General features: G+C 40.0%; 1 protein-coding gene across 1 annotated transcript; it reads right to left on the reverse strand.

Moving 5' to 3' along the window:
* On the reverse strand, window positions 1–26,211 carry SERPINB5 (serpin family B member 5). Its single transcript, XM_067567916.1, has 7 exons — window positions 26,102–26,211; window positions 16,471–16,648; window positions 11,665–11,802; window positions 8,968–9,085; window positions 5,608–5,750; window positions 3,747–3,914; window positions 1–2,050 (listed from the first exon to the last, which is right to left on the reverse strand). Exons 2-7 carry the CDS (start codon window positions 16,642–16,644, stop codon window positions 1,658–1,660), a joined length of 1,134 nt encoding a protein of 377 aa, XP_067424017.1. The 5' UTR covers window positions 16,645–16,648; window positions 26,102–26,211; the 3' UTR covers window positions 1–1,657.
* Window positions 26,212–26,550: the final 339 nt, after the last annotated feature.

Here is a 26,550-nt window from a genome sequence, read left to right on the forward strand (position 1 = left end):
GATGCTGTATTTAACCAACCAGTTTAATTGTGTCTCTCTCCCCCTCAGTCGTCCATTCATTACATAACCTTCGTTAGTGCAATTTAAAAAAAACCACATTCAATATTTGGAGATGCAGTAACTATCCTTCCCAGCTGTTGTTATTTCCACACAACAATTTTTTTTTAAACAGGATATCCAAAGTGTGTCTAGCTCTTATCTGTCTGTAATATCGATAGTACAGGATTAAAAGGTGGGCATGAATATAACAGAAACCCATTTTTGGCCTTTTAAACCACAATTTAAAAGTGGAAGACACACACTTCTTTATAATGCTTTATTCTGAATGGTATAAGGTAAACTAATACTGAACACATGCAGCAGGAAGACTTTAGACAGAAATTAAACCTACTTACAGTGCTGTCATACTTAGCTTGAAGACACTATTCATTTTTTTAAAAATCACTTTTTCCATTCTTTGCATCAGGAATTAAATATATTACTCTAATCCATATTAATGTCTGGATTTCCTTTTTACACATCACATTAACTTTATGAATTGTCTTTACCTACCCCTCTGAAGTCAGAAATAACAGGCAATACAAGCCTGAGACGTGTGGCCGTTCTAGCTCCATAGCGAATGTTTGGTGCATTAAGTATTTCCAGTTTTCATTCTCGGAATATACACAATATAGGCTCTTCATAGCTGGAACTGCCAATCAGCAGTAGTGTAGTCAGGGGTAAACTGAGTTTATCCACTTCTCATTTCAGGAATATGAAGTTCATTTTAGGTTAATTTACCCACCTCTTTTTTACCACTCCACCACTGCCACTTAGCTAACTCACACTGCCTACTTGAGTTCATCATTTAAGGGGCATCATTAGGGAATTCCCAAACTACTCGGGCCAGATCCTACACTACTGTAAATTGGCATGGCTCCACTGAGATCACCAGCTGAGGTTCTGTCACGTAGTGTCACAACTGCCAGGTATTATTATTAAATAGCACATTTCTTCCGTAGACATCACTGCACTTTATGAAGGTGAAGAAGAACTGTTAGCCCCATATTACAGATACAGGCCCCAGTCCTGCAATAGATTGCGTAGACACACTGCACAGCCTGAGCGGAGTCTGACTGGCGCCCGTAAGGTTCCACTCAAGCACACCACTGCGCCAGTACACGGTGAACTGCAGGATCACAGCTGTAACCCCAAATGTCAGAGTACTCCTTTTTTTGAAGTGGGAATACATTTTGAAGGTTTGGGGAGATTCTGGACACAGCCCAAGGTAAATTTATAGAAAACAGCTCTCTGTCTGAAATTCCAGATCCCTCAGCAATTCCAGTTCACCTTCCTCCAGAAAAATGGACTTTGATTTAATTTTTTTAGAAAAAGAAATGCATCAGAGAAACATAAATGTTTGTTACTGGTGATGGGGTCTTTCCTGCAGAAACACATGACATTTCATCTGTGGTGGTAAATTCCTTATTTTAGGTGAATGAAACAAAGGGAGTTAAATTGCATCATTTTACATGACTGCTGCATATGACAAGTACATTGTGCTGCCTGTTTGCTATATGAACATCTTAGATTACCTTTCAGCACTCAGGATGCAAAGCTTTACAGAAATATGAATCACAATAAATGGATTCTGCTTTTCTTAAAAGATATGCCCTTTTTAAGGAGAACAGAATCTGCCGGAAAGAATAATGTTGCGAGTTTTGTTGTGCCTACACAAGAAGATAAATGGATGGTCAGCTTTAAATTCATCTTTGTGTTGCAGGATCCGGTATCCTGGTACGTCTCTAAATTCAGCTCCTTCTTCATTTACTTCCAGAGAGACTCTATGGATGATCTGTGACAAAACCACGCCCTTTGTCTCGGACATTTCCGAGAAGTCTGCTACATTTTCATTAAAGATATTTGTCATCCCCAAGCTTTCCAAAACAGGCTTCAGATCATAATCCCCTTCCACCTTAAATTTTGGAAGAAAGACGTTCACTTTGGTATTGGCCATCACGCTGGGATTGGTCCACTCTACTAATGTCTCAGGAGTGAGCACCTTTTCAAGCTGAAAGAATAAGGCAACGGAGCAGATTAATGATCAAGGAAAAAAAGACACTCCCCACTGCCCTCCTCCCTTCAAAAACCAAAGATGAAGGACTTAAACTTACCCTTGATATATAATAATTATCATGCCTAAGGGTAAATGGTGCTTTCAGTTACGTTGATATAATTCTGGTTTAACTCACAGGTGCAGGTTTCTATTGTACCTACATTAAATGGTTATAATCTGGTCCTCAGCACATCACAAGTACTGTATGAGTAATCATCACTATAGCCCTGTGAGGTAGGTACCACAGGAAAACTGAGAAGGATAGGGATAAGTGATTTGCCCAAGGCCACATAGCAAGTGAAAAGGCAGAGCTGATACTTGAACCAATGCTTCTTCATTCCCAAGCCTATGAAATTACTGCCATTTGAATTAGACAATGGATTCACACTTTAAAATTCTGATCTGGATCTAGATCAACTTTGTTGGTGTTTATATCCAGATATTTTTATTTGGCCGAAAGTCTGAAGGGTGTGCAGAACAGGGGATTTCAATTGTATCCATGTCTAATTTGAATTAAGGGATGTCTCATGATCTGAGTGCCACTTCCATTTACAAATGACAGAAACTACAGAACTGCATGTGCTTATGCTTGTGCTAACCCGGTTAGGACTAGATTCTGAGATCCTTCCTCACAGGGCGTTAGGGGCTCCTTGTTCCTTTACATCTGAACTGTGAATGGAGCTAAATCTCATCAATTTATAACTTTATTATAAACTTTATAATAAAGTGACACTAAAATAGTTGATCTTTACAGAATGTGTTTAAAAAGATCTTCCTGTTCGTGTGCCGTTACAATGAAAAAACAAGTGGTTAGAGATAATCAGGCACCCTCCACTCAAAATTAGACATTAAAAGACATAATTAAGCCTCTCAACTGTAATATAAATCACTAGTACATACCCACGGAGGCATCAAAAGTGAAATTACTTGTTTTTTTTTATTTAGAACAAGTTACTGTCCAGGCTGGTAAGAGAACCCAAAAACCATGACTGTAAGGCCCAGACCCACAGAGGTATTTAGGTTTCTAACTTGATTTCAATAGAGACACAAGGTGGGTGAGGCAATTTCTTTTATTGGACCAACTTCTGTTAGTGAAAGAGACAAGCTTTGACAACTTTGCGTAAACTCAAAAACTTGTCTCTCTCACCAACAGAAGTTGGTCCAATTAAAAATAAGATATTACCTCACCCACCTTGTCTTTCTAATATGCTGTGTCCAACATGGCGACAAATACACTGCAACCTTTTAATTTCCATGGAAGTTAGAAGTCTATGTACTTTTGTGGATCTGGGCCGAAGTGCTTTGCTATAATCACCTGGCCACATATACACTAATATGGAAACTAGATCTCTGGGCCAGATTTTTAAAAGTATTTAAAGATGCAGAGAGGTGCGTAGTGGGCTCTACAAAAGCACCTAGACACATCACTACAAGTGATTTCCTTTAGCTGAGGTGGAAATACTTCTGATTTCACAAACACAACGTCAGGTGCAGAGAAGCAGAAGGAGATGATTAACTCCTAAGGAACCAATATCCTGTTCCCGTCTAAGTAACTTGGGCGTAATACAGAAAATACACCTTAGAAGTAGAATTATTGTAAATAGATAGCTTCACTTGGAAACAACACTTAAACACTGTCTGTTTCACTTACCTGTTCCAAGCCAGTGGTATCATCTTCAATCTCTTTTGGTAGCAGAATGAGCATACTTATGTGCTTGTTGAGGCAAGGGAGCTCAAGGATTGCAATTTTTAATTCCTTTACGTAACCCAGGCAAAATGTAGCTTCCAGGTTCATCATTTGCACTGGTTTTGTTTCAGTCTGTAAAACATACAGGGAACAATTTGGCATCCCTTTTCCTTCACAAATGGGATATGGATGGTAGGAAGGTATGTGTGCTTGGATGGGAGTTGTACCTATGTATCATTTCTTTGGATCTGGGCATTTGTTTGCCTTCATACATAGCAAAACTTGTCTGGCATCATTCCAGAATGACAGACATGGGTGTCTTAATGGAAACGGCCTTCTAATTATGGTGTAACAGGATTTTACTTCATACACTGGGGGACACTTTGGGGATGTCTCTTAAGACAGGAGGTTGCCTAAGATGGGTGGCCTCTTGTACCTGTTTCACTGTAAATTACAATGTATAACATCTAAAAGGCATTGCAATATCAATCAGCCTAAAGCACTGAAGATATGCCAATGGCTGAGGTAAAATATAATCGGCATTGGGTAGCCAAAAATTGGCAACCACTCTACTACAAACGGAAAGCCATAAAAGTGCCTCTTTGTATGAAAAACCTTACGTTTTCCATAAGCTGTTTTAGTACTAGTCGAAAAGGAACTTTGGGATCCAGCCATACAATACAACCACGTTTCCTGTCATTAACATTTTAACTACTGTCAAACAAACTGACTAACTGATTAATCAGTTATTAACTGATCTTGAGCTGGACCAACATATCATTGCCCCACTAAGAAAATAACAGTCCACATTACACCAGCCAAGGACATGCTATTTCACTAGGTGACATAGTGAAATATTTGTGGCCTGAAATGTCTCTAGTTTGTAAATGACCCTCCGACAGGTGCTCTAAAGCTATAGCATGAAAATCTAGATAGCTTTCCACCACCACCAGATGCTGTTGTCCGTGCTTTACCTTGAGGAAATTGGCTTAGTGTCTCCACCCAGATAAAATGGAAGTGTTGCCGATGGGTAGGGGAGGAACTGTGAATATCCCTTCTCTGTGAGGTACAACTAGCCTTCACCATTGCTGTTTACAGTTTCTGGGTTACAATGAAGTCATTGATGCATCTGGATCACCAGGCGCTAGTTGTAGTGTATTGTGCTTTTTTCAGTCTCTGGGTGGCCCCCAGGTTGTGACCATTCTCTTAGACACAAATCCTACCACAGTAATCTACCGTCCTGTAACTTCTAGACTGGAGCTACTTGAGGATACCTCAAGAGTATCTGAAGGTTTCAGCTAGTGCAGTGGCTTGTGTCGAGTTGGGGAGCCATTCTGAATTGATTCTGAATTGATGATAATATTCTCTGCTCTGCACTGGCCAGCACTTTGTTTTTGGGTGCAGTTTCTGGTGTCAGTTACAATCTCTGGGGTACAGTTACCTGTGAGATTGCACTTCTCCCTCCCTCACATAATGGCAGTTAATTGTCACCCTTTCTGTCAACCACACTGTAGTCATAGTGTAGTAAACTTCACAGCACAGAGAAAAATATATCTGCTAATTTTTCTTCAGATCAAAGAAACAGATGAGGTGGGGACTTTGAAACGGAGTCTTTGAAAGGTTTATAAATAACCACCAATCCATTAAAATGTTAACTAGTTTAAGGCACCCAGGCCACAAAACAACAGATCTCAGTAGAGAGCTACCTGATAGCCTAGTAATACTGAAGATTTCTAGCTTTCTGTGCCAGGATTTGTTTCTTTCAGTTCTTCCGAACATTTACTTATTTTGAAACAGGATTATTTAAATGGGTATTTAAACATACCTTGTTGATTTTAAAAGGACACTCTTTGATTTGTGCCTCTGGGAACTTCTTCATCCAGTTTGTTACAAAATAAGCTGTGTTAACCAGAAGGATCTTAGTCTGGTCATTTATACTCCCCTCATTCAAAATGTTCTCCATCTTACCTGTACACATTTTAAAAAAAAAAAAATTTCATTAATAGAATACAGCGTATTGTTGTCTGAATAATTGATTAGTCTGACAGATTACAATACGAGGGTTGGCCAGGTACTGTACTCACAGATGAGGAAATTTAATGCAAGAGGGAGATACCCTAACTGTGATTTTCGTATTTGTAGCCTAAGTCAGGGGAAATAAACCTGAAGTTCCAAATGATGCAAAATATTTTTTTCATGTTGGACTCCAGATGATATTCATGGTGTTGGACTCCAGATGATATTTCCTATATTGTGTATACTATAATAAAGACATTTCTTAAAAGCCATTGAACTTCCATATCTTAGTAAAATCATTACAGTTGGTTATTTTATTTTTACAGTTGGTTACATTTTTCACAAGAAATATCTTAAGGACTGTAAGCCAACTTCATCTTGGGGGTAACTTTGTTGAAAGCAATGAAACTTAATGAATTTGATCCATCGTGGGTGTGGGTAAATAGCAAGTGCTACTATGAGAGAGCTGCAGCCATTCAGATACTAGATACAGCAAAATAACTGTATGACACAGTGTACTCCATGTACACCCTTATAGTGTGATTTGTGTATCATTCATGTTCACCCTTACAGTGTAACTGTGTATTGTCTAATGCAAAGTAAGTTATGTAAGATGTTTTTGGAATGCTCATGACACTGAACATTATTGGCGCGGTACATGTTTCCTGCAATGTCATACATATGTGCAGATATGAAACTCTGCCATGTCATATCCCCAAACGTGTCTCATATGGCTTGGATAGATGCAGACAAACACAAAGCTGTGTTTCCACGCCCAGCAGAGGCATGCATTCAGGAACAATGGACTGGCCTATGCATCTTTGAGCACTTTGGCTCAAGAGGGAAAAATCACGCCCATTGCTGAACATGGCCGATCACCTCACCCCAGGGGAGTCGAGGAAACTTGTTACAAAGAAAGAGACATCTTTATCTCAGATTCCAGGGTAGAGCCTTATCTTCCAAGTAACATCACAGACTGGCGACAACCCACCAGTGAGGGGAGGGGCCTGGTTGCAAGATGCATCGCAACCAGCCTGTGTAGTAAGCTAATGTCATAGATCGTAAGAGACTGAAATATTAATCTTAGTTCAGGAGATAACTTATCTTTGAGTTAATTGTGATTAACTCCTTGATTCATTATTGATTTATATTAATCTGATTTTGATTCACTTAAAATCTTGCTGTAGTGAATAAAATTATCTGTTTTATCTAAAACAGTGCATGTGAATTGAGTGTGTGCAGAGACCTCACTTAGAGTGACAGAGCTGGTGCATATCAATTTCTTTGATAAATTGATGGACAAATGTAAATGAACTTGCAAGGTGCAGTGTACAGCACCTGAACCCTGCAAGATGGAAGTTCCCAGGCTTGCATCTGGGACTGGGGGTGTTTGCTGGGAGTCTATCCCATGTGTGGTTGGCCAGAAATGCTCCTTCACTAGGCCAGGGACCAATTACTCGCAGAAGACTGGGCGTGGGCTGACGCAGGAGTCAGTGGTTCACACAGCAAAGCAGAGTGAGTAGGGACCCAGAAGTGAGGAATTGGGGTGACACAGCTACACACCTTTCCAGATTGCAGTGGGGGAACATCACAAACTGCTAGTGGGCTTCAGCCTTCAGTAGCAAGTTCCTATGACATACAGGCTTTGTACATACTGTCGGCAGCAAATTCACCACGATCAGATCGATCTTTCTGAATCAATTGAGCAGTCAGTGTAAGTGTAGACCTGCCCACAGTTTGTAATTTTGGGAACGAAAGGTAAAGTTCAAAGTAGTTGCTACTAATTTTTAGACTGAGACAGTATCTGACAGATGAATGGGAAAAAGCAAGAAGTACTGTTTCAGTTATAGCATGATATGCTTTAAAGGCATAGAAAGCTTTTTTTTTTTTTTGTTATCTTCTAGACACCCTAAAATTTTAGCAGTGTCATGAAAAGAACTGGATTGACAGCATTCTAGACTCATAACTTCTCTTTATCCACAGACTTCAGAATAAGCAGTACAAGCTACCTGCACGCTCCCACCTATGCCAGGTCTGCAAGGATGAAAACTTGAATCATGTACATCAAATGTCATAGTCCTGTCACTGGCGGTATTAGTGATCAAGAGATCCTGTCAGTGTTCAGTAAACACACTGCTATCAAGCCCTGTGCTACCAAGAAGCAAGTGCTATCTAACTTGCTATCTCAGCAGCAGGCTGGCAAGAGCTGGGAATGCAAACCCCCCGTAAGGAATTCTGCTTGCTCCGTCCTGGGATCCTTAGGCCAGGTCTACACTTATCTGAAAATTTGGCAGCAGTCCCGTTCACTTCTTAACTTCCTTTGTGCATGGCGTCTTCCCTGTGCTGCGCCGACGGGAAATGTGTTCCCGTCGACGCAGTGCTACGCCACTTGAGGGGATGGTTTTAATGCGTCGACTTCAGGATCAATTGAGCGGGTCTTCACTGACCGCTCAATTGATCCGAAAAGATTGATCTGACAGTGGCGAATTTGCCACCGTCAGCATGTACGTAGCCTTAGGCTTTTGGTCACTGATTCAAATCTGGTACCAAATGGTGATGTCCAAAAAATCATTAACTTCTGGCAGCTGTTCGGTGCCCTATTTGATATGAGTAAGTGATCTCAATCTAATTCTTACATAAAGACAAATCCAGATAAAGTAACATCACTGCCATTTGGCACCCTTATTGGCAATCGCAGGAAACAGGCTAAGGAATGAATGGCCTATATTAAATCAATTGAAAAAACCCACAAAATTTGAAACCTGGGGAATATTTACCATTAGCATATAACTTTAAAGCAGGTCAGATATTGGGTTAAAATTATTAATATGGTCCTTAAAATGTTTGTTTAAGCCAGAATGTGAACCCCTTACACTGATGAGCAATTACTCTCAAATTGACCCACTGAGGTCAAGTGTGTAATTTCCTACCAGGATGAGCAAGGCTTTCACAATCTAGCCCCTAGAAAAGATGCAGTAGTGAAACTGAACTATTTCAGAATGTAGTTAACATCACTAATCTTATTGATCACACTAAAAAAGCATGTTCCCTTTCCTTTCACTATATATCGGTGTCTGAAAATGTTAACCAAAAAATGTCACAAAGGAACAGAATTTTCTTTTCTCTTTACAGATGTTAAGTAGGGTCTCCTGAATTAATCTGTACTTGCCGTCGGTTAGCTCTGAAACAGATTTGTTGATCTGCTGCCTGGTCTCCTCAGTTTTTTCTTTGAAATCTACTAGTTCCAGTTCAGATGGAAAGGGTCTCTTGGTGGAATTGATAAACTCCTGAAAGACACAAAGAGCCAAATATATCCCTGGTGCAATTCCACTGATTTAATATCCCTACCACAGGAGTTCATTTGACAGAGAGAGATCCTGTGAGCATCATCAACTCAGAGGTCCAACTAGAGTCAAGATTCAACTAAAGTACACAAGAGAATAAATTGACCTATGGCCCATTTTACCACAATTTGAGGCCACATTCAGGATCTTGCTATAGCAAATGACTGATAAAAACAGACTATTCACACAATCTACACCCTCAACATCGTGACAATATATTTGAAGAGTTTATTGTAATGGATGTTATTAGCCATCCACTTAAATGAGGTTGAAAAACAGTTTACACTATTAAAACTTTGTTTTCACAGGTTTTTTGTTTTCTGAAAAAAAATCACCTTTTGGGCTGAAATTTTCCATGGCTGGGCTCTGTCCAAAGAAGATTATTTAAAACATTTTAAATGAAATCTTTTCAGCCGTTTTTTAGTTCTGGGAGTTGAAAAAGCAAACAATCACTTTCCTTTTTTTTTTAAATTGTCACGCTTGTTTTTCCCCACACAAGTAAAAACATAGCCGAGCTTCAAAACTTGTCATACATCATCATAATACATGTGTGTGTAAATTAGAGGCACACTTACACACCATCCCTTTTTTTAACCTTTGGGCTCACGTGTTTAAGATCTGAAGAACTTGAGGTGAAGTAAATACTTAACCCAGCATAAATGTCTATTGTGCCTTAAAGCCTTATACTATAAAAGTTTTAGGTAGTTTAAATATTTTTGCAGCTGTAAGGAAGCTGACATTCTTATCCTGCCAGAAATGTTTAAAGTAGCTGAAAAGGTTTTTAACCATCTTAATCATAGGAGGTTATTTTAAAAGCTGATGCTGGCTTAATGATTTTCCTTTTTAAAAAAATCATGTTACATGCAAATACATCCTGTTAATGCAAAGTTAGTTGCACAGTGAAAGTCTCCAAAAAGCAGGAAATGCCTAAGTCAAGATTCCAGATGTAATGCTGATGTGCCCCTATTGTATGTGGTAATTCAGCTCCTGTTATCTGGATAAAGATGTGTAGCTTAATATATAGCTGTTCATCATAAAATACTTTACATAAAACCACCCAGGATATGCAATATAGAAGTGTTAATGTTGCTACTAGAAACTTAAATTTTCTATTTTCTTTTTGGTTTTTTATTAAGGAAAAGTTAAAATAAAACATTGACATTCTACTTTGTACATTACTTAATTGATGGTATTACTTCTTTGATACAATGTATCCTTGTAATAACAAATATTCCTAGTAAAAATAGGGAGCAAATGCAATAACACATAAAATTACCTATAAATGTGAGCAATATATTTTTTACACTATTGTAATTCCTATAATATATGCCTGCCTATGATTATAACACTATAGCTCCTCCTGGTGGCCCTAAAAATTGAATGGTCCTCTGTCTAAAATGGTGTGGTGACCCTTTGTAAGAATCAGCAGGTGATACAGATCTGATGAAGTCTAATAGTCTAATATACCCCCTAAAGACTATATCTAAAGAGACTTTTATTTAACTTCCACTAACCACTCAATACTTTAAATTAAAATTTAAGCATATCTTGTACTTGAAAACTTCAATCCTGATATTAGGAGAAAGAAATTGTAACTGGGGGGAAGCTATAGAGCAATTGTTGGAGAGGAGGAAGAATTTATTTCTGTGGTCTTGTTTTTCCTTAATTTAAAGTGTCACTAACTTGATATCAAGTCACTAACCAGTTGTGAATAAACAATAGTTTTAGGTACTAGATTTCCCTGACTCTCCATTCTAATTACTGTGGTTTTCCAATCATATATTCCATAACAAATAAGAGAAACTGACTCTATAGGGGAAACAGTAAAACTGACACTACACAGAATCCCGTTAAATGTTCAGCCCAGAATAACAAAGCGATAGATTTTTAGCTATCTTTAGGTGACTGCAGTCTCTTAGGTAAAACAATTTCAGACAATAACATTTTAAAGCTGATGAGCAGTGTGTTGCTAAGTTGTGCAGGATCTTCAAGGCTCAGAAAAGTCATTTATGTTTGATGGGAAAGGAAAAAAGGGAAAAAATAGGATGTGATCATATATTTAAAGATGATCATAATGTATGTGCACAAGGAGAGAGAAATAAGGTTGCATGGGCAGCTTTGGTTCTGGCACTTTGTAATTTTTGAATGCTTGACTTCGTAACTTCTTTTTTTTCAACAGTCCATACTAAGGTATAGCTAGTCAGTATTAGCTAGTTAGTAAACTACCATTATATCAATTTTACTCAAGGGAGCTTACTTTCTAAAGTTACTAAAACAGCCTGGGTAGGGAGAGATTTTTTATTATTAATAACTTCTATCGTGTCACCAGTAAGCTAGGCATTTTGATACGTTGGTTTGATTAAAACAAAACTTAAGAAAGAAATACAGGTTAAGTGGATAAAGGCATTTTAATTCTGAGGCCAATACAGTGACAGTTATTATGTTAAAATAACCATAAGGTCTGCATGGACAGTCCACACATTTGCAAAGCAGCATATCAAGTGTATTCCCTAACTACTTACCATGGTAGGGTTCAGAGACTTTTCTACATAGAGCCGTTTGACCATTTTCAGCGACAACAAAGAGCTGAGTTTGGAAACATCAGACGTTACTGTTTGGAACCCAAACAAAACATCTTTGACGTCTTCTAAATGGAGTGCCTGTTAATGAACATGTTAAAATATTAAACATGTTTCTTGGTCTTAAAACCCCTAGTTGTTCAGTAATAAACAGTAATAGTATGTGGCCATTGTCATTCCTCCTTATATGTACATTGGCAACAAAGCTTCTTTCTCCGGTTATAAGCCCTGTTTGTAATCTCCCATAAATCTGAGGGTCTGTCTACACTAGAAACAGAAATCAACCTAATTTCTGCGGTGGTGCATGCCCACACTACCCTCTGTGGGTCGGTGGTGCACGTCCCCACCAGGAGTGCTTCCACCGACCTAAGAGGAGCAGTGTGGGGAGCTGACAGCCCGACCTCTCAGCTCTGCTGGCAGCTCCCTGCCAGGAACCTGGCTGCCCCATGGGCTCCTGACAAGCTGCCTCCCCGTCCACTCCCTGTTTCCTGCCAGGAGCGGGGGGGAAGTTGCCCAGGGCTTCTCGCCTCCCTGTTCCTTGCTGGGAACAGGGGGGAAGCCACTCAGGGCTTCTTGCCCCCAGGGAGCAGGGTCCAGCTGCCCTGCTTCTCACTCCCTTCCCACTCCAGCCAGGCAGCCGGGTCTTCACTGACTGCTCAGTCGATCCAGAGAAGTTAATCTGACGGCAGCAGATTTGCCACCCTCAGTGAAGACAGCCTCAGTTCCCAGCCAGGAGTGGGGTCCATTCTTGCTCCAACTCCTAATTGGGAGGTGGGTCCAGCGGCCCAGCTCTTCTGGGGAGTAGGGCACAGCTGAGTTCTAGCTGCCCTTTTCTCTTGCTGCCCCTTTCACTGCAGGAGCCATGAAATTGAGAAGACAGCAAATAGCAGATGTAAGTAATGCAGTGTCTACACAGACACTGCATTGCCCTAACTACGTCAACATAGACCTTATGCCTCTCATGGAGTTGTTATATTGTGTAGTACGGCACTTACATCAGTGGGAGGAAGACTGTAGTGTAAACACAAATATAATTAGGTCGACCTAACTGTGTAGTGTAAACCAGCCCTAAGGGCCTGATCCTGCAACTTCATTTCTGGAGGTAGTCTCAATGAAATCAGTAGGTCTACTCATGCAAATGATGCTACTTACATGTCTGTCTTTTCAGCATTGGGCTGTCACTGTCCCGAAATTCCAATCCTCCCCAAAAAACTTGGAGTAACCCCTTTTAGGCCTGAGAAAATCTCATTCTTAGTGTCAGGACAGCTGAACTTTTTTAAAACTTTGAAGCAAATTACAGAAGCTTTTCTGAGTTATAGGAAATATTACCATTTTTTACATTAGAAAAAGTTATTTTTACTCACTGACCTTGAAAACAGTATGGTTGCCGTAGTTCAAACTTACGCATTTACATATCCCTAAGAATTAGTGAACAGGGCAGGGCAGTTTTTAAACAACACAATGGTATATAAGCTATTTCAGGGGTGGGAGAGGGGAAGTAGGATTGCTTAAAGAGTAATCAGGTACCGGCAGCTGCAGTGACATGAAAATGCAGCTGATGATTGGGTAGCTAAATCAAAAATGCAAAGCCCAACTATTCAAAAAATCATAGTCAGACTCCAAAAGGTCATGAGATTGCTTTAAAGATAGTTAGACTTTAAAAAAAATCCAACATGCTTTCTTTTCTTTTTTTTTTTTAATTGTCTTCTGGTTCCTGAGTCTTTATTAGACTGCACTGCCGTCATGTTTTTATGCTTTTCTCTGCAACCATGAAGGCAAGAAACTTTCTTTTTAATGTAAGCATAGGTTTTTTTACATAGTCGCCTGCCACTAAGAGCTGGGGCTATAAGAAAATAACCAAATATCATGAAACTAGCAATTAAATTCAGAGAATTAAGGACACATGTTACCCCTTTAAGTGTGAGTGCTGATTTTTGCTTTTGGACAGCGGGAGGAGATTTTCTAGCAGTTTCAGTCTGAAGGTAGCCTTCTAAATGCCATTGAGTTTGTCATACTGCTTTAAAAAAAGCCCCACCCTGCTCTCATCCGCCCCCCACTGGTCATTAGAGCTTCTATCTCAAGATCTTGAAATGGGGGATAGGGAATAGTAGAGAGTAATTTCCCCTTCCCCACATCATTCCTGCCCCTGCAGATGTAATGTATTCACTGCCAGTGTGCACACACTGTAACACCCCTGCAACTGTAACCCTCTATGTGCTTCCACCTCACCAGGTATAAGAGAGAGAGCACACAACATTATTAATGAAATGTTCAAGGATGATTCCAGAAATGTGACTGGCTAAGAAACAGGGCATTATCTCTATAGAACTGTTGTGTAAATACCATCGGATGGCTATCCCTTACAGAACAAATAAAAGCTCTAAGCCTATTTCATTTTCTTTCCAGTTTTTTTTTAACCATAGCAAACTTGTCTTGGCCAGGCCGCCTCCATTATCTCCTCATGAAAAGTGCCACACCTGGATTGCTGCTGTTTAAGCATGGAAAACATATCTGCATGGAAATTCCAGCATACATGAAGCAGCAGTTAGTAAAGATGCAATCCCATTAGTTACCCAGCAGGGGGAGACTTTTCAGCAGTTTGCACATCAGCAACACTTTCAGAGCTATGGCAGGGTTTGTCTACCCAGGACACTGGCACCTAGCAAGCAGGGTGCTGGAACAATTTGTATAGTGGGGGGGCTGAAAGCCATTGAACCAACCTTTTCAGACTCCTGTACCCTTTTCAGGAGTTTGATTTGTCTGGTGTACCCCAAGTTTCACTTCACTTAAAAATTACTTGCTTACCAAATCAGATATAAAAATACAAAAGTGTCACAGCACACGATTCCTGAAAAATTGCTTACTTTCTCCTTTGTACTTATAAAAAAAAATCAAGGGAATATAAATAATGTATTTACGTTTCAGTGCATAGTATACAGAGCAGTATAAACAAGTCATTGTCTGCATGACAGTTTTTAGTTTGTACTGACTTCGCTAGTGCTTTTTATGTAGCCTGTTGTAAAACCAGGCAAATATTTAGGTGAGTCGATGTACCCCCTGGAAGACCCCTGCATCGCCCCCAGGGGTACACGTATCCCTGGTTGGGAACCACTGCTGGAAATCACTTTAAACCAGAGGGTGCAGCAGCTATACAATGCTCCTGGCAGCCATGGGCCGAGGCAATAGTTAAAGGACATTATCAAATTACTCATAATTTTTAAAGCATTTTTACTGACCACTTTTTGTGTAACATTTTTAAAAGCCTGAAACTTAACCTTGTTTCTGTTTCTGCTTCTCTGTCTGAGCTTGTTCACTTATTAGAGTGGGGTTCAAAGGTGAGTTGCAGAGCAGAAAGGAAAATGAGGAATGTACGGACTGGAAGGGACCTCCAAGGTCCAGTCGCCTGCTAGTTCAGGCAACCCCTTCATATAATCCCATTTATAAATTTATCACGCTGCATCTTAAAACTAGTTCAATTGTTTTTTTCCCTTCTCCTATTGGGAGATTGTTCCAGAACCTCACTCCTATGATGGCTTTAAAACATTTTCTAATTTCCATGGCCAGTTTCTACCTCTTTTGAATTAGACACAGATTTATGTGCTGAATTATCTCACTAGCTGGGCTTGGCAGGGTTGGGGGCTTGGGAATGGAGTATCATTCAGCAGAGAAAGAAGTTCTGCAGTTTATTTTTATTATATTTGATTATTTTCCTCTTTGAAAAATCGTCTCCATGTTTTTTGGCTCACTGAAGAGCTCCTGGAATGCCCGGTTACGTGACATTGCAAATATCAGAAGGCTCACTGCAGTCTGTTGAATGAATGGTGTCACAAAATAATGCATTCTATGCAATCTTCAGTGACTGATGAAGTACCAAGAGATTTCCGGAAGTAGGAAAAATGAATTTGAAAAGTTAATAAAAGTTAAACCTTATTTCTGTGCAAAATGTCCCTCAGAGTTTGATTAGTGGGGCACCTAGCATATAAATCTGTGCTTAACTCAGTTCCCAGTTTGCTGCTCAGTTCACCTTTACATAATTACCAAACCATGGCAATCCTGTAGAGGGTAAAAAATAACTGTAAATGTTTGCATTCACATAGTGACATGGCAGCTAGCTGTGGTGTGATTGCCACCCCAAATCATGATGCAAGTTCATCATGTATAGACTTAACATCATGTTACAAAATCCCACTGAGATGCTACATTGCATTGTTATACACTCCTTTAATATTCAGGCACAGGGAAGGAAAAGGGCGTGGTTTAGGTTGTGCTTTGTTCTACTGCATTACGCCTCTCTTGACTACTTTCAGGGGAAAGGGTGAAGTTTATTGCCCATAGAATTAAGTACTTTTACTACTGATGGATTTTGGCAAAATTCATGTTATACATGTTTCCCTAGACATCCCTGCAACGGACTCTGCTGTAAGAACACCAGGCCTATCGTGAGTAGGCATTGCCAGTCATGTCAAATGATGATGTAGGGGGAAAAGCCATTCTCCAGATAGTTCAGTGGTCTCAGGTGTGCACTAAACCACAGCAGAACCCTGGTCTGAAAGAGATGCAAGGCTTGATGGAATAGATCATGGTACCACCTAAACCATGCCCTTTCCCACACATACACATGCCAGAAGAGCGTTTACTGGATATTATTACATGGCAGGGGAGTTCAGCTTTAAAAATGAATAAGTAAATAAATAGTCCGTAATGGCCAGTTGCATAATTTTATACCTCAGATTGAAGCTAGAGGCTCACCTTTATCATTTGGGTTGCGGTGTCACCTTTGGTAGCTTTATGCGCCAGAGCCAAGGAAGTTGAAGTACACAGTGGAGCAAAAACAATATTGGCTGTTTTGTCCTTCTCACATAATTTTTTGAACATATCCACTGCAAAGGCAGTGTTTGCGAGACGCAGCGAATCTATAGCCATTTTCCTGAAAAAGATAAGAAAATACTAATGTAACTAAAAAACATACTGCTAGCTCGTGCCGGAATGATTCTGGGGTGCAGCCCTGATCCGTTCATTGTCACTGGGGAATGGATATCTGAATAAGGATGTGATGGGTTAAGAACTTCCTAAAACCCTTAAATACCTGCACATTCAGGCTAGGTTTGGGGCAGCCAAAGTTTGCGCAGCATAGAACAAAGACCGCTGTCTAGGGGCTGCAAGTTACACCTATGTCCAAGAAGAGCATTCTGAGCAGCACAGTCAGAACAGCCATCCCCGCTAGCAGCTGGCAGCACAATCCAGTACATTACATAAGCCTAGATCACACAACACCAGCAGCAGCAAGGGAGAGGTTTGGTCAGATCAAGATGGAACAGTGCACGTTGCGACACAGACAGGGACGGATTTACACCTTACATGCCCCTAAGCACGGCATCTTCAGCACTCCCAGTGCCTACAGCTGACCTTCATGTTTTCCACATGGGGGAGGTGATGGGGGTGAGAGGGACAGGCCAGCTCTGTGGCAAGGGTGTGAAAGAGGGAGAGGGGCTGGGTCAACCAGCTTGGCCACCTCCGGAGGGGGGAATGTGCTCACCTCTGGGCTCCAGCTTCTGGCCTGGCCAGGGGGCGGGGCCTCCGGGGGAAGAGGAGATGCAGGGGGTGGGACCGTGAGAGGAGGAGGAGCAGGGGGTGGGGCTAGAGTTCCAGCACTTGTGCAGAGCCCCCAAATTGGCCGTGGGCCCTGGGCATGGGCACAGTTGGCCCGTGCAATAATCTGCCACTGTTTAGGTGCCCCTAGAACTCCAGTGCCCTACGCATGTGCCTACTGTACCTAACTGGAAATCTGGTCCTGGACCCAGAGGGTCCATTTTTTATTTAATCTATTTTTGATTTATACAGTTAAAATATACAAACTTAAAAGGTATCTCTCTTGTGCTCTAGGCACCCCTGACTCTGAGACAGTCTCTGACAGTCCTGACTCTGTTTCATTGACCTTTGTGTCTCTTGGTTCACAATGAATTGTTCCATCAAAGCCTATGATGAATTTTTGTGCATGTCCATCTTCTAGAGCATAAGTTCGCATTCCCAGGTTGTGACTAGTGTGACCCTCACTAGTGCTCAGCAAAGAGCAGGCTGGACCTGTAGGCTGGGTTTTTTCAAAGAAACCTAAATGAGTTAAATGCATTGTTGTATCCTTTTGAGACTAAATCCCATTGAAATTCATTGGGAGTTGGGTTTCTAATTCCCTTAGGTTTCTACGGAAATCCCAGCTGAGATGATGACTTATCATTTCCAGCTATTTAAATTGCTTTCCTAAGGTTTTTATATGTAAGCAATTACTGTCATTGCCACAGGGATATTAAGTATTCTGTGAACTCAGGAAGGGAAAGGGAGGCGTCCATGAGACAATCTTTGTATTAAAATATGGTCCTTGCTATGAAAATGTTTGGGACCATTTTAATCTTGTAGACTGTCAAATTATTGGGAACAGATCTGAGCTAAATTCAGCCCTCATGTAAGCACGTGTACCTCAACTGTAGTGTAGTCAATGAGCCAAATTTGAATAGTAGAATCTAAGTTGATGACACACCTCTGGGTTTACAGAAGAATATGGCCCATTGGTTTAGTTAATTTGGGCCAAATCTGTCCCCAGTACTATGATGTCTAGAAGATGGAAATGTGGAAAAAGTCACCTTAACTGCTCCAACAGTGTTTCTCTGTGAAGTAACAAAGGAGACAGAGAAAAAAAGTTTCTGAAACATTGACACCAATGGGAGTCTTACCATTGACTTGAAGTATTGTACCCTGAGACCTTAACAAAGGGCTCTTAGGTATGTGCTTGTGATGAACTAGGAAATATCTGTATTGTTTTTTATTAATACAGTGCATGTCTCTGTGTGGTTGTTTGTGAGTGGTTACTTACTATAGAGTTAGATCAAAGGGGTTGTTAAAGGAATCAGGCAGGAAAAGCAACACAATGGCCTGGATAATCAACATCCCAACAAACACTCAGACACAATAGCCAGGTTTATAGCTGTGAAGAGACAACTCCTCAGCCTCATTGACACAGTTGTTTTGTCAAGGCTAAGGAGAAAGAGATCAAAGGAATACTAAGCTATTAAAGGACATGAGGCCTAGAAGCCCAAGCATGAATTTTGCACTGCTATTTTTAACCCTGTAGCACAAACCCAAGTCAGTTGACCCGGGCTCTGAGACTCGCTGCCGTGAGTTGGGTGGTTTTTGGTTTGATTTTGTTTTTTGGCAGGGTAGATGTACCCAGGGAGAGCTTACTGTGCACCTGACAGTTTCTCCCAGTCAGAGATGAATGCTGGCAGGCCTGAGGGTAATTTACAAAAAACAGCAAGAGAAGATTAAGGTGCAGGTCAGACTCATGCAATATAGGCCTTTGTTTGTCTTTACCCTTGTGCTTTGTATCTTTGGGGGAATTCATAAATAATGCTTTGTTTTGAGGACACTGCTTTTGAGCTGCTTTAAACAACTCACTGGTCACAGGTCCCTAGAGTGAAGGGTTTACAGCTGCTAAACACTGTAGGGCTGTCACATAAACATAGTTGGGAAACAGGGTATGGTAGCCCAGAGACCCAATCAGGGTTTGTTTGAACTGATTGGCTCCACCCAGAGTGAAGTACAGGCAGCCTGGCCTGTCACCAATAGGGTGCACTCAAGAGGAATGAGAAGGGGTCAGTTTGCCCTGTAGCTATGACAGTGCTGTTACCAGAAAAGAAAGCAAAATTATAACAAAAATTATCGTTTTTGGGCTGTTAAAAATACAGAAGTGAATCCAGACAACTTCACATTTTTTACATTTGTCTCCAAATTAAATTTTAGATTCAAATCCTAAAGATCTGATCCACATCCAGAATTTTTCTCCTTAATTTGAAAGGGAAAGCTAAAGCTACAGTGTAAGAACCTTAAAGTTTTCTCCAAATTTCAGTGAACCTTTCACAGTCTATTCACTTCAGTTAGAGATGGGTCTTGACTAGCTTTGATGACTTAACCTTGATGACTTGACTAGCTACTTAGTATTCTACTACATTCTCAAACATTTACTTAGCTATTTTACATCTCTGTCATCATAATCAGAAAAGATCCCAGTGGAGACGAGCAGCAGGGTATGTTGGAACTGGAAAGAGAACCACTAGCCTATGTGGACAGTGGACTATCTGTAATCAGGTATCTGTTTAATATTGCATGTAGCAAATTCTTTTTTAGCACATTGTGAAAAAATTTATACACACCCACCTCCATTTACATAGTAAATGCAAAGACTTTTGACTGCATAAATTCCAACATTTGTGTGCACAAACTAGGTACATGTGATGTGCATGCACAAAGCTGTGTGTATGCAGAAAGATGCTTGATAGAGGACCCTATTAAAATATGGCCCTTTCTCTTTAGTAATGACTTCCAAAATAAACAGTAATATTTGTAAATTTTTATGAGAATACATATGTGTGTATATTACTGTGTCTGCTGTGCACTAGAATTAACTTGTCATATTAATAGTCAAGTTTGTTTTGTTAGAGAGGGCCTTTTATAAGAGAAATAGCTTTGATTTCTTTTGAATTAACTTACTTTACAAAAGTGGATCCAGAATTATATACAGAAGTATTTGGAGATATCTTCAGTATAAAAGACACTATGTAAAAAGATTATTGAACTGTACTGCACAATTTATTAATGTGAAGCAACCAAATGGCATCAGATTAGCTCCTTGTTTAAAAAACACACCTAACTTGCACTGCATTCTTTTAAGGTTTTCCCAGCGTTAGTGAATATTGCCAATGGGTTAATTTCCTCCCACAGCATAAAAGTATCACAGCAAAGCTTTGAGGAGAAAAGTTTTAAAAAACATTGATCACTGATAAAAATTAAACTTAAATAAACATATAAGTAAAGTGTTGTTTGTTTTACTATAAATTTATTGTCTACTTTTCAGCCAGAGTCAGTCTTGCAGTATGTATGTACCTGTCTCCCAGCAAAATGCTTTGGTAAACATATGCCATCAATGTTCTATCATTTTTACCACAGCTATATGTCACAACATGGTGTACATAGTGAGGCATTGGAACGTGCTTTATGTGCATTGTGAGGCAGAAGACAGAGAGCCAAGTGTCTGCTACTACCCAAGAACTGCAACCAAATCTACAGCTCTTCAGATCATCCACAGATGGGCATGACTTATTTCTAGTAGACTACATGTATAGCTCATTAATTTTACATTTTGTATTGAACTCTTACGTAAATGTACCTTTAAATTCTGAGAAGCCAAGATTACACAGTTTGTCCTTCCCGTGTGGGAAAAGCATGCTTAGAAAATAGCAGAGAAAACCTATTGTGTTGATTTATTCAATTCTAAGTTTCTCTATCTTTTTTTCCTTTCCCTAAACTATTTAAATTTCTTCTCCATACCCCAAAAGCCAGGCTGCCCTTTCAGTTTAGGGCTCAACAGTTATTTTAAACATGGAATAGAACAGTTACAAGAGACAAGGAGGAAAGAACAGTTAAAAACTGTCCTTTTATTCCTCCTAGAGTCTCTTTCTCTCTTATGCCCTTGCTAATTGCACACATTCACCTTTGTGTGTGTGCCTATATGTAAAAGATTACATACCCACATGCCCTCCTAGGCTGCCTGCATCGTTACATACACACCTGCCCCCCACCAGCGTCTACATTTTTACTTGTTTCCCCATGCTTCTAATACTATGAAGGTAGGGATTATTTTGTTTCATTTTCAGTAATGTGGTCCCAGCCACATACTATTGGGAGTTGGTGCACAAGTGTGACATCATCAAAAAGACAACTGACCAATCAGAATGTGGTTCTGGACAATCAGTCTCCTTGACAAGACTTAACAAAATGTAGAATCACTTGATGCAGAATAAAATGTGCAATTTAGCTGAAAGATTTTCTTTTTAAATGATAAACTGTACTCACCATCAGAATATGATATATTATACCTGAATCTGGCCCTTCCAGACTGTAGCTAAAAGAATCTACAAAGCCATAATAGAATTATTATTCTCATAATTTATGAAAATCATACTACTGTGGAAATGCATGTATCAGTGTCTGACTTTGATTTCCAAGAGAGCATAAGTATGAAAATTTTGCAAAATTGAGTGAAACTCTTTTTCCTTATTCCAGTAAAAAGCTGCAACACATGACTTTGACATCTTTCCCATCCATTTCTATTGGTAACTCTGATATTGTTGGAGAAAAATGAATGGATATGACCAAAGTTTCACTCTTCTTTTGTAGTCTAGTGCATTCCTTACCGAAAACTGGTGGTATTGCATGAAGAACCTCTCATTGTACTGTATAGTGATACAATAATTAGTCCTATTTGAGAGATTTTTCCCCAAATAGATTCTATTTTTGAGATGATAAACTACTGTATATTTATAATTTCTGTTTTCCAGTGATCTGATTGCCATCAGTAAAATGTAGAATGTCTGTTTGAAAAGGCTCTGAGTATAACTTCATCATTTTTTGAGACACTGTATTGGTATAGGAAGAATAATGCCTAATCCACCATTTATTTTCACCTGCACTTATCAAAGATTGTTGCTGTGGGTTATAAACCAAAAGTCTTTTCATCTGGTTCTATTCTTTCTGGTAGTGTGTAGTTGGATTGTTTGCTCTTCTTTGAAGTTTCTAGGGCAGGCAGAAATCACAGATAGTATCCACTAGAGAAAGGTTTAAGCTACCCAAGGGTCCCTTGGGTTGGCAACTCTCTGTAAATTTATGGACGGTCAGTAAAAAAATGTACAGTTTTAACACTGTCCATAAACCTGCAAATAAATGAAAATGCCTGTGAAATTGGGTAGCAATAAAACATGGTATTTTGACCTTGATTGTTGTTCAGAATCACTTCTTGTGTCATACAACTACACTGACCATGACTTTATCAATTTCCTGTTTTCTACTATTGCACACGCTCAAAGAACCCATTGATCAACTAACTGCAGCTAAACCAAAATTGCGTAATTCCGAATTCCTGTGTACAGCATATCGTGAGTGAGGACACACTTTTGTGACATTATTGTATCATTTGTGGTATGTTTAGTGATGTCAGTAAAAAATTGACCATGTCAATAAAAAAAATCAACTTCAGATCTTCATGTCAGTAAAAACTAAAATGCAACGTTCGCAACCCTGCCAAGGGAGAAGTTGGAGATTATGAAGGAATGATATCAGGGAAGGCACAGAGCATGGACGGTGCTTCACTTGATCTCCCAGTAGGTGGGCAGGAGCTTTCCTGGATGAATGATAGTTAGCCAACGGGTGGCTGAGTTGGGCACTGTGTCTACAGACAAACCTCCTTGGCTGACAGCTCTTGAAAATGGAGCCAGGAAAATAGGCTTCTAGCATTTGGAGTGAAGGGGAAGAGGAAAGAGACACCAGCAAAACCCTTTCCCCACAAGGTGCAATTGTATGTCTTTTTAGAAGTGCAGGAAGCTGATGTCTGTTCTTCCCAACTCCTGCTGGAGCGATCCAAGTGTCACTCAGCCTCAGGGTTGGGCCAGTTCTTGCTTCCTGAGCACCCACCCACTGGGAGGAAGCAAAAATAACTTTCATTCTGGTGACACCCATCACCCTCTCATGGCTGCACCAATGGGGATGGATGAATGAGTTTGTAAAGATACCCAGCCTGAACTTCACCATAAACCTTGAACTAGATAAAATTCAAATGTTATGTAAGGTTTGGATCAGTCGGGATAAGCATCTGTGGTCAGATCAAGTGCTGTGGTTCTGACTGGAGTAAAAAAACAAAACAAAACACACAGTAGGCTTCCTCTGACCCATGGAATCCCAGCACACGAGATCTGAAGACAGCAATTAGTCCAGGTCCAAGAGAAACTGGAAGATCTGCTGAGGCCTCACCACCCCCGCACCATATTGATTTGGCAGATTGTCCGCAAAGATTATGATCCCTATTGCTGATAGAACACTCCCTGATCCACACGGAGATTAGAGAAAATAGGGAAGAATTACCTGGGTCCAAATTGGAGCAATCAATCTATCTTTTGTATTCAGAGAGAAGGGATCAGTGTGGAGGAACAACTGAGGGAGGGGAAAGATGGGATCAGAAGAAAACAGTACATCTGGATCGAAAAGAAGGCAGAAGAATGTGAATCAGCTTGGCAGGGAGCCTAAAGACCTCAAGTGAGGAAAAGCTCAAGATAACCATTCAAAGTCTGCATTATCTGCCTTTACAAAATCATTTCAGTATCACACAGAACCAGTTTCAAACTCTATTCATACCTTCAGATCATTGGTTTTAATGATCCTTTCACACGGAGTAGCCATGGTCCAATTATAGGTGAATGAGGATCTCCTGTCAAAGGTGTATGAGATTTCGAGGCTCTTGACTTGATGTCTAATGTTTGAAAGGAAGCTACCATATTAAATATTATGGAATATCAGACCCCTTTACAGGTTTTAGAGCTTTGGGCCATGTCCCTCACTTCCCTGCCATGAAAGCCTTGTGAGCAGAAAGAGCTAAAGAGAGGAGGTTTGGGACTTCAACTGAAGGAAAGCCCATTAACAGACCTAGAAAGACTACACTGGTAAATTTCTAATAAAAGCAAACTGCAGAGAGACCCAACTGTTAGCCATTAATCACAGGGAGGAATCAAGAAAAAATTGGATGGGGATTAAAAAGCTGCATCATAGGTTCCTACTGCGCCCTTCGTTCCCCACCCCAAGGAAATAATAGGTCAGCATCTGTACAACTGCCCAAGGCATAGTGGCACCTTTTATGCACAATTGGCTTGTGACCCACCTGCATTTGGTTTTAAAAAACTGTAGGAAAAGACATTACAGAAAAGCTTCACGCATAGAAGATAACTGGGAGGTTTTAGAACAAGTTTGGGGAGTCCTTACTGAAAGGAGTTTCTTGGTGCAATACATAGTTTTAACTTCATTTCCGAATGCAACAAAAATCTTTAGAGATAGTAAGGAACAAGCAAACCTAATCAGAGACCTAAATATAGCATATTCCTTTACAACAGATAGTAATCAGGACAATATTGATATCCATGTTGAGACCTGGATGGCTCAGAGGACTGGTAATATGGTAGGAAGCTCTTAATCTTTGGGTCTCCTGTTTTGAATCCAGCTGAATCAGACTCAGCAGTGACCAAGTGAAAGTGCTCTGTGAGAAATGACTTTAATCTCAGGCCAGATTCCAAAAGACAGTATCTACAATACAATAACTGCCAAATGGATGTACTTTTGGCCTGTCTACGTAGAGCAGAAACAGTTAAATCACCATGGAGAAGGACCATCTATTCAGAGGCACCCTTGTGTGGGGCAGTGGGTGAAAGCCTGCATCCAATCCTGGGGATAATGATTGCACTTTAATTCCGGGAGCTATCAACGTTACCACTGTGTTCCCTTCAAGACTGACAATGAATGTGAGTTTTCACTGAGCAGCGTAAACAGTGTCAACATCCTATGTCCATGCTTGACATGTAGGATATCAACCTTTAAAACTACAATAGGCTCAATTCAACCCTTAATCAATTTATGTTAAGGAAGAAAGGTAAAAAAAGAACTAGAAGGCTTTTGTGTGTCATTTTTAAAAGAAGCAGAAGAAAATAAGACTAGTTCTCCTATTGGCAGATCATCCTGAGATTTATAAAGAATCCAACCATGTGAAAGATATGATCTCCTCAGAACTGTCGTTTCTTTAAACTGTGCAAAGTACAGACCTGGTCTGTTGACTTCAGTGGGAGCAAAGAGTTTTACATTGATTTTATTGGAAGAAGGATAAGGTCTTGTGTCAAAAATCTGAAAAAGAAAGCAACTTTAGGAAGAGGAAACAAACTGAACCAAAAAATGTACTGTGCCTACATAAGGAGTGAATTAAGGAGACTAAACAGCCATGCTGAAAATCAGAATGATAATTAGGTTAACGTCCCAACCCCACAGTGCAACCTAGTCAGGATTAGTCATAGTATACAGACAGCAGAGCAGAGTGTACACACCCATATAGAAAATGACAGGAAAATTCCTTCTGCATCAGACGCTCTTACAACAGTTTAATAGTCTAAATCCTAAAACATACATGAAGGGTGCATTGACCACGTAATACACAATCAGATTGTAACACAGAGAGAGTAATTTCTACAGTAGAAAGTATGAAGATATTAATCATTCCTACTCTTTACAGCCACGGCTGCCTGACATTATTCACTATTTACAATACCTTTCTTTCCACTGAAAGGGTGTGACTTAGTAAAAAGCAACTGGCTTTGGGTGGAACTGAAAAGCTCTGCTGAATGAAACAAAAGAAATACAAGGAGCAGTTTGAAATATTACAATTTTCTTACAGGCCCATGTCCCCACTTGCTGATATTTTACAGTGGACGTTAGTTAGAGGTGAGTAAATCATTTGATCTGCACTTACCTTGCTAGGCAATAATCCTGGTAAATGAAGAGACAAGAATTAAATCGGCACAGCAGAAAGAACTAAGTGTTTGTGGTGACACGGCACAGAGCAGAAAGATGATGATTAATGCCACTCCCACTTTCCCAATCTTAATTTGTGCATAGACTCTCTCTCTTTTTTTTTTTTTTTTCTTAATCATCCGTCTTGGCAACTCATACACAGTAGGAAAATAATGATTCAGACTGGAGCTGCTGTTGCTTGCATAGCTTTCATAAACGACAACATGCTCCAGCAAGCAGCAGCGATCTTTGGATGTTGCCTTCAGCAAATGAATTACAAGCGCACTGGACTGGAAAGGGGGAAGATGCTAAAAGACAGAAAATAAGAAGGAATGAGCAATTAAAAGATCTTCTTACCAAAACCAATGCTCCAGGATACACAGAAACTCAGGCTACGTGGGGAAATGA

This window comes from Emydura macquarii, unplaced genomic scaffold (genome assembly GCF_026122565.2).
Source record: "Emydura macquarii macquarii isolate MOO-44397 ecotype Brisbane River unplaced genomic scaffold, CSIRO-AGI_Emac_v2 contig_2825, whole genome shotgun sequence".
NCBI lineage: Eukaryota > Metazoa > Chordata > Testudines > Chelidae > Emydura > Emydura macquarii.

What these genes read in the sequence shown, in the direction of transcription:
- SERPINB5 (XM_067567916.1), bottom strand. Translation starts at nt 16,644, where the DNA reads ATGGCTATAGATTCGCTGCGTCTCGCAAACACTGCCTTTGCAGTGGAT. An exon ending in AGTCTCTGAACCCTACCATG is followed by an intron (nt 9,086 to 11,664) that starts GTAAGTAGTTAG and finishes TGTGTCTTTCAG; the next exon opens with GAGTTTATCAATTCCACCAA. An exon ending in GTCCTTTTAAAATCAACAAG is followed by an intron (nt 3,915 to 5,607) that starts GTATGTTTAAAT and finishes TATGTTTTACAG; the next exon opens with ACTGAAACAAAACCAGTGCA.